Below are 9,114 nucleotides of genomic sequence, written 5' to 3' on the forward strand. Positions count from 1 at the left end.
GAAAATCACTGGTCTAGAGCAGGGGTTGGAAAACTTTTCTACTAAAGTCAAGACAGTAAATATTTTAGGCTTTATAGACTACGTATGGTTTATATAGGGCACATTCTTTGGAGCTTTGTAATGTAAAAATCCTTTAAAAATGCAAAAAGCATTCTTCGTTCTCTGGTCCTATAAGAACAGGCAGTGATGTAGATGAGCCACTGAGCCACGGGCCCTCCTCTGCAGAGGTCTGATCCAGGAGAGCAAGGATTGGGCTCATCTGCAGTACCTAAAGTCACCACTAATCGTGTACTGAGCACCTGCTCAGTACTCGGGGGCTATGCTAGTTTCTGGGGAGAGAAGAAAAACTGATAGCTGGAGCTGTAGTAGGTCCTGAAGACAAGGCATTCCATTCCAGCAGAGGATGAGGAATGTGTTTCGAATGAAGGGAACTTCGCCTCTGCCAGGTCACAGGCTCTGTGCAGTGAATTGGAAAGACACACTAGATAGGAACTGAGCAGGGACAAACGTCTGTGGGGAAGGGGACGAGTATCCAGAGACATGGGTTTGGAAGGCTTTATTGTGTGGAAGTGGCAGACTCGTTTTAATGCAATCTCATGATAACCTTTTTTAATAAAAATAAGTCTGCTCTAGTAACGATCACATTCTTTCAAGAGTATTTTCCAATGATTTTATATTTCCTTGGGTTTTAAATAATCATGGTTACATTGTCTCCACTCATCAAAAAACACTGAATACTAAAAGCTAGGATTTAAAAACCAAACAATAATGCTTCAGTAAAACAAGGATAGTGTGTACCAAAAGAAAAAAGTATTAAGTCAACAAAAGTAGCCTTTTCCCCCCTGTTGGAGTACTCTTTGTCTGTGGTGATGTCTCAGAAAAGAAATGAGAAGAGAAACAATGAGTTAGGTTTAACAGAGTTCAGAGGAGAGAAAAGGCAGGTAGGAACAGTGTTAAGTTATATGTGATCTGTATCAACCAAATCTTCAGTTTTACTTTTAGATTACACTTTGGTATCTTGTAAAAATTTCTCAGACACACTGAAGGAGAGTTAGGAGTCAGGTGTGAGGAAAGATGTGAAATTTCTTTGTGCACAAAAATGTGAGATGAGGCAAATGTAATATGACCAACAACAGAGAAAGCCATTTGGTAAAACAAGCTTTTGGCCTTTTTCTGAAGAGGCTGTACATTTATCACATCTATTTTTGAAGTGTGAAAAGTGGGAGACTGATTCATTTTCATAGGATTGTTGCTTCTTCCCTTCGAGTCAGAAATATATGTGAAGAACAGAATCACCCGAGATATAGTTCCTGATAGGCACAAACACAAAAGGTCGATGTGAAGTTGTCTGTCTCCTTGTACCGTTTTGATCTGATCTTCATAATAACAGACAGACACGGGTTTGTGGTCACTGCTCTGGTCCAGTAGGCCAACACCACAAATATAAATACTGAAAGCAAGAAAGACACACATATACACATGCACACTTTTCTTTTGGACTGAAGCTGAGGATGCTCTGTCTTATTTTCCCACCAGGTGTGCACCCTCACTAGAGAAGACAATCGAGAAATTGGAGGAAACCCTGAGGATGAGCAGCTGCACGTTCTGCCGCTCTACAAAGTGTCTGATGTGGATGAGTTCGGGAGTGTGGAAGCTCAGGAGGAGAAAAAACGAAATGGTGCTATTCAGGTACTGAGTTCCTTTCGGCGCAAAGTCAGGATGTTAGCAGAGCCGGTGAAGACGTGCCGACAAAGGAAACTAGAAGCCAAGAAAGCTGCGGCTGAAAAGCTTCTGTCTCTGGAGAACAGCGCAAATAAGAATGAAAAGGACAAGTCTGTCCCACCTCGGATAAAACAGACCGAAAATACAACCCAGGCTAAACAGTTGGCAGGTAATTTTTATGTGAAGCATTATAGAAATATGTATTATATGATATTAAAAATGAATATTGTCAATTTTGGAAGGTTACATTTAATCACGGTCCTGGTTCTGTACCAGAATCATCTGTACAGTAGCAAGGGCCAGCTTTGCTCTTGGGAATGGTACTGAGATACTGCACCATCAACCCATGCTTGTTGGGGAAACTTTGGATTTTATTCTATAATAAATGGCAGAGTTTTCTGATAGGTAAGTGATATAGTGAAAGTTGTATGAATCTAACAGTGACAGGTAGGCCACCTCAGACATAAAGGAATAAATAGTTTGGAGATGGATACAATAAACCAAGACTGAGGTAACAAGACTGTAAATCTTAGTGGTAGCAATGAGCTGTACCAAAAATGATGGGAGTGAACTCTTCTAAAATGAGTATCAATACACTGGTGATGACGCATTGTAATGAAAAGAAAAATTTAAGGATGACTCCAAAATTTTAAGTCTAGATAACTAAAATAGTACTGTGATTTGAATAAGTTTAGGAACAAGGTTAATGGGGGTAGTGGCAAGAAAATAAGATACCCTTCCTTAGCCACATTGAGTCTAAGGTTCAGTAGGTGGGTCCACATGTAGGTCTCATAAAGTTTTTACCCATCTCAATAGATCATGTTTTATCAGTACTAAGTTGATATTTTCTTGCCAAAGGTCCTTGCTTTATCTCTGCAGTTAATAGTGTAAAAAATCCAAATTTTAGAGATGGTATTAGCCTGGCCATTAACAAAAGGAAATACCTATCTTTTAAGTTTAGTGTACAGTTTGTTTATAGCCAACCATCATTGCATCACAAACTTAAATTTCCCTGCTGATTTATTTTGAAGACATTTAGAATAAAATGCAAAAGATGCTTACTAAATATTTGTTGATTGGCTGACTCACACTAAGAGAAGTGAAGCCTCTTCAGCCCCTGACCTCTCCTGTAAGTTGGCTGTCAAGTGTAAGCACACAGAACTTGGTCTCTAGTCCCTTCCAACCGGTTTCTGTAATAACTGTTTCAGTTGTCAGGGCTGCCATTGAAACACCATTTGTTCTTATCTCAGATTACTTTCTTAAGTGAGGTCATAAGAAGTATGACTTTTTAAAGTGTCACTTGCAGAGCTTAAAGTTTCATTAAAGTTTTATCTACAACTGTGTAAATTTCCTTTCTCAAAAGCATGCTAATGAAATGGGTTCATCTATTATAGAAGATGCTTTCGGTGTTTAAGTAAATGTCATTCTTTTCCTCATAGCATTCCTGAATCTTTCATAACAAATTTTCTACTACTTTATTTTAACTATTTAACCAGTTTTACTACATGTCAGGCAATGGAGAAATAAAGTAAAATAAGGCATGGTCCCTTCCCTCAAGGAAATCCTTTTCAGGAGGGTAAAGAGGGGACTAAAAATGCATAATTATAATCCATTGTGACTGGTGCTTCATGGGACCTGTGTTTGCAGTGAGTACTGCAAAGCACTGGAAGAGGAGGTCCTAGTGGCTTTCTTAAGGTAGGGAAGACTGTGCCAAGGAAGGGCAGGGAGATGGGCTGGAGGGAGGAGGGCACTCCATGCAGAGAGTGTGGCGTGGTTGGAGCACAGCGTGCCAGAGAATGTGATGCCCTCAGTGGAGCAGCTTTTGGATGTTTATTACCTTTATCTTCACTTACCAGATTGTACTGTTAAGAGAACTGCCATTTTATTTCTGATACCAGACACAAAAAAAACTATGCCAGACAATGGTCAGAACCCTGACTTCACTCTTACCTTTGTTTGTTGGGTGTTGCATAGTCCTGGTGGTAGTTCTTACATACATTAAAGCATCCTCACTAGCTTTTATAAAATAATAATCGAGCATGCTTGCCCTGCCCTTTCTTATCCTGTCCACAAAACTTTCGGGACTTTCAGGACCAGTCATGCAGCAGCCCCAGCAGCACCAGCAGCACCAGCCTCAACCCCAACAACTACAGAAGCAATCTCCACAGCTACAAAAGCAGCCGCCACAGCCACAGCCACAGCCACAGCCGCAGCCACTGCCACAGTTGCAGCCACAGTCGCAGCCTCAGCCGCAGCCTCAGCCACAACCTCAGCCGCAGGTGCAGCAAGCCCAGCAGCCACCACCGCCCCAGCCACCACCGCCGCCACCACCACCGCCGCCGCCACCACCACCACCGCCACATCACCCCTTGACTATTAACCCTCAGTCAGAGGCTGTCAACTCTTACTCTTCTTCTGGATCCACCAATGTATATATGAGACGGCCCAATCCAGTTAATCCTTATCCAAGCTCTTCACACACTTCTGATACATATGGAAGCACCAACTGTATGAACTTCTATTCCACCTCATCCCAAACTGCGGGATCATATTTGAATCCGTCTAACCCCATGAACCCCTACCCCGGGCTCTTAAATCAGAATAACCAATATCCGTCATACCAGTGCAATGGAAATGTATCAGTGGACAACTGCTCCCGGTATCTGGGCTCTTACTCTCCCCAGGCTCAGCCCATGGATCTCTATAGGTACCCAAACCACGACCCTCTCTCTAAACTAAATCTACCATCCATACATACACTTTACCAGCCAAGGTTTGGAAATAGCCAGAGTTTTACTTCTAAGTACTTAGGTTATGGAAACCAAAATATGCAGGGAGATACCTTCAGCAGTTGTACAATTAGGCCAAATATACACCACGTGGGGACATTTCCTCCTTATTCCACGCGGGAGATGGATGGTCACTTCATGGAAGCTGCCACTAGATTACCACCCCATATGAGCAATCCAAACATAGACTATAAAAATGGTGAACATCACCCATCTTCTCGCATCATGCATAACTACGGTGCATCTCCGGGCATGTTTGGCAGCTCTCTCCATGCCCTGCATCTCCAAAACAAGGAGAACGATGTGCTTGCCCACACAGCCAATGGCTTATCTAGGATGCTTCCCGGTCTTAACCATAACAGAACTGCTTCTGTCCAAGAAGGCTTGTACAAATTCCACGAGGCGGGCAGTCAGGAAAAGCAGCCTTCTGCCGCAGAGGAAAACGAGGAGGTCTGGTCAGACAGCGAGCAGAGCTTTCTGGACCCGGACATCGGGGGCGTGGCTGTGGCTCCAACTCACGGGTCCATTCTCATCGAATGTGCAAAGCGTGAGCTTCATGCCACGACCCCTTTAAAGAACCCCAACAGGAACCACCCCACCAGGATATCTCTGGTCTTCTACCAGCACAAGAGCATGAATGAGCCGAAACATGGCTTGGCGCTCTGGGAAGCCAAAATGGCCGAGAAAGCCCGTGAGAAAGAAGAAGAGTGTGAAAAGTACGGCCCGGACTATGTGCCTCAGAAAACTCATGGCAAGAAAGTGAAACGAGAGCCCCATGAGCCGCACGAACCTTCCGAGCCCACTTACCTGCGCTTCATCAAGTCCCTTGCCGAAAGGACCATGTCCGTGACCACAGACTCCACAGTGACTACATCTCCATACGCCTTCACTCGGGTCACAGGGCCTTACAACAGATACATATGATGCCGCCCGTGCGCGGTTACCTCATTTGACAAGACCACAGCCAGCCTGTCCATAGTGTAGTCCTCATGACATGGGCAGTGGGGAAAGGATACAGTATTGATGACAAATGTGGTGGGAAGAACCTCAGCTCACCAGCAGACAGAGAGGTCATCTCACCATAGCACTTAATTTCCACTGACTCCTGAGTGGTCACAGATGGCATCTGGGCAAAAGACCAAAGCATTCTATGCAAAAAGAAGGTGGGGAAGAAAGTGGTCCACAATTTACATTTTTAAACACTGGTTCTATTGTTGGACAAGATGACATGTAAATGTCACTTTCTTCCCCCTTACAACTTTACACATCTGTGACCACTTTTAATAATACCCAGTTTGTGTGGTCACGACACCGATCAAACAAGTACTGTAGCAGTGCAGTGGCAGGACTCTCAAATACCATCTGGTGCTGAACATACGATGTACTGAAATACTGGAATTACGGCTTTTTAACATGCAGTTTTTACTGTAATCTTAATATTAACTTTTATTTATCAGAATAGTTCCAGGAAACAAATGAATAGACAGCAAAACACTGAATTTGTTTGGATGTTCTAAGAAATGGTGCTAAGAAAATGGTGTCTTTAACATTTAAAAATTTAATGCCTTTATATCATCCAGATGCTATTATCAGTGTACTCCAATACCCTTCAATATTAGGGGTACCTTTTCACTCAAATTTTTATCATAATTACCTATTCCTACACAAGCTGTTTTTAAAATGTGGACATTTTAAAGGCCCCTGGATTTTGTTCCAGTGAAGTCCTTGCAGGACAATAAACATACATATGTACATATATACACACACACATATGTATATGTGCACACACATGTATATGTATAAATATTTTAAATGGTGTCTTAGAAGCACTTTGCCTACCTAAGCTTTGACAACTTGAACAATGCTAAGGTACTGAGACGTTTTTGAAAAAGTTTACTTTCCTTTTAAAATGCAAAGTTGATCTTTTTTAAGGAAAGGAAAGTTTTTAAAATGTTTTTGCTTTTATCCATGCCTCTGCTGATGAGCAATGTGTCCATTTTTTTTTTTCATACAGCCGGTTACATCCAAAAGGGGGCTTACTGGGTGTAAGTGAGTACATTAGTCTATTAAACGTGTTTTCTGGTGCTCATCTCACATGCTATACTGTAACAGTTTTATACAAAATTGTATGAGAAGTTCATTGCTCAAATATGGAGTTTTAAGAATTTTCTGTCAACTGCAGTAATAATTAACTGCATGCCACAGACTCAACCAAGCTGTTCAATGACGCAAAGCGACTTTATGGATCTGTGTGCTCTTCAGCGAGCTGAATGTCAGTCTGCCTTTCTGTTGATAATTGTACATTGTGATGTTGTCATTTCTTAGCTTAAGTGTCCTCTTTACCAGGAAGACCGAGCAGACTGATGCCTGCATAAGATGAATAAACAGGGTTAGTTCCGTGTGAATCTGTTAATTAAAAGGAAAAAAAAAAACAGGCAGCTAGTTTGCTGTAGTTGTTTTAAATCATTAATTTGTATAAAGAAGTCAAAGAGATGTATAGTAAGTAAATTAATTGTAAACAAAACTTTTTTAACACAATGCTTTAGTATTTTAGTACTGTAAAAAATTAAATATATACATATAGATATATATATATATGGATTTGAAGCAGAATTTACATCACGATGGTGCTACTCAGCCTGCTACAAATATATTATAATGTGAGCTAAGAATTCATTAAAGGTTTGAGTGATGTTCCTACTTGTCATATACCTCAACACTAGTTTGGCAGTAGGATATTGAACTGAGAGTGAAAGCTTATAGCATTGTGTACCATCATTTTTTTCCAAGACTTACTTTTTTATTATTGAAAAGCATACCTTTTTTTCAATACTTGATTTCTTAGCAAGTATAACTTGAACGTCAACCTTTTTGTTCTAAAAATCAGGGATATTTCTGCTCATGTTCTCCTTCTGCCAACATGTCACCTGTGTTTATGTAAAATTGTTGTAGGTTAATAAATATATTCTTTTTCAGGGATTTAACCTTTTTATTTTGAATCCCTCCTATTTTGCTTGTAAATGTCCTAATGTAACTAAATCTAATTTTATAAATCTGTTGACTCTTTTTATTATAAAGGAAAACATTTTAAAAGTTTGGGGGAATATTTTGATTGTTTCAAGCAGAAAAAAATTACATGAAAATAGAATGCACTGAGTTGATAAAGGGACAATTGTAAGGCAGGAGTTTGGCAAGTGGCTGCTGGCTAGAGTCTTTCAACTCTCTAAATAAAGATGCTTTGACCCTGTAATCAGGGTAGGTACAGATCCATAAGGACTTTCCCAAAAAGGGAGAACACATAGGGGTGTGGTGTGCTATCATCGACTGTACAAATTACATTCTGGTCTAAGTACATTTTTGCTTACTAATATTTCAAATAATTTCTCAATCAAATAAAGCCTTTGGGTTTTATTGGTCAAATCTTTCTTTATAACATGGCTTCTATCTCTTTAAAAACTTTCTGTAGTTCCTGTCTGTGACCAATTTACAATCATTTCAAAAATATTGGCTTTGCATATGTTAAACCACGTGATTTTAGTATTTTGCATATACCATATCTCTAACAGCAAATATTTGGTTACTATATGCACATGTGTTTGTTTTGAATCAGCCATCCCTATATGAATATTTGTTTTTTATGTCATCCACTGTCACTTGTCAAACTGCTGGCCAGCAAGAGCAAGAAGTATAGTTAGGGGGACTGAGGAGAGGTTACGTAGGGAGAAGAGGAAGTTAAGTGGCATATTGTAAATATCAGATCTACAATTGTAAATATAAAACCTGACTCAGAATGAATGGAAAGCGGATCTCCAATTTGCTTATATAGGAATATCAGGTTGACTATGTAGCCATACTTGAAAATGCTTCTGAGTGGTGTCAACTTTACTTGAATGATTTTTTCATCTTGATTGATGCACAGTGATGTACAGTTCACTTCTAAAGCTAGTGGCCAACTCGTGTAGGAAACTTTTGCAGTTTGACACTAAGATAATGAATTCTATGTGCATTTTTCTATGCTTTTTTAAAAACTTAGTTTCATTTCATTTTCATGAGATGTTGGTTTGTCTATAAAATCTGAGGATGGTTATAAATACTGTAAGTATTGTAATGTTATGAATGCAAGTTATTTCAAAGTGTTTATTATTATATCATTCCTGATAACGCTATGTGAGTGTTTTTAATAAAATTTATATTTATTTAATGCACTCTAAGTACTGTCTTGTTGAAGTTTCTGTTTACTGCCAAAATTATTGCCATCTTGATGAAGCAAAGAAAATGAAAAGAATTTGTTCTTTGAAGATATTTTTAGCCCCGGCTAGTGTGGCTCAGTGGATTGAGTGCTGGCCTGAGAACCAAAGGGTCATCTGTTCAATTCCCAGTCAGAGCGCATGCCTGGGTTGCAGGCCAGGTCCCCAGTAGGGGATGTGCAAGAGGCAACCACACATCGATGTTTCTCTCCCTCTCTTTCTCCCTCCCTTCCCTTCTCTATAAAAATAAATAAATTAATTAATTAATTAAATAATTAAAGATATTTTTAGATGGTTATTCTTAACGCTAAACCACAACTAAAGTGATAATATCCATATAATTATGGCCAAAATAT

At 39.9% G+C, this 9,114-nt stretch overlaps 1 protein-coding gene across 1 annotated transcript in view; it reads left to right on the forward strand.

Moving 5' to 3' along the window:
- TET2 (tet methylcytosine dioxygenase 2) overlaps positions 1-8,716 on the forward strand; it is a 126,304-nt gene extending 117,588 nt beyond the window's left edge. Inside the window, exons 10-11 of the mRNA XM_045820029.1 lie at positions 1,537-1,891; positions 3,814-8,716. Of these exons, the coding sequence (XP_045675985.1) occupies positions 1,537-1,891; positions 3,814-5,435 (1,977 nt within the window). The 3' untranslated portion in view covers positions 5,436-8,716. The remainder of the gene's footprint in view (positions 1-1,536; positions 1,892-3,813) is intronic.
- Positions 8,717-9,114: the final 398 nt, after the last annotated feature.

The sequence above is a fragment of the Phyllostomus hastatus genome, unplaced genomic scaffold (genome assembly GCF_019186645.2).
Source record: "Phyllostomus hastatus isolate PE091 unplaced genomic scaffold, TTU_PhHast_1.1 phas_scaffold_39, whole genome shotgun sequence".
NCBI classification, from domain to species: Eukaryota; Metazoa; Chordata; class Mammalia; order Chiroptera; family Phyllostomidae; genus Phyllostomus; species Phyllostomus hastatus.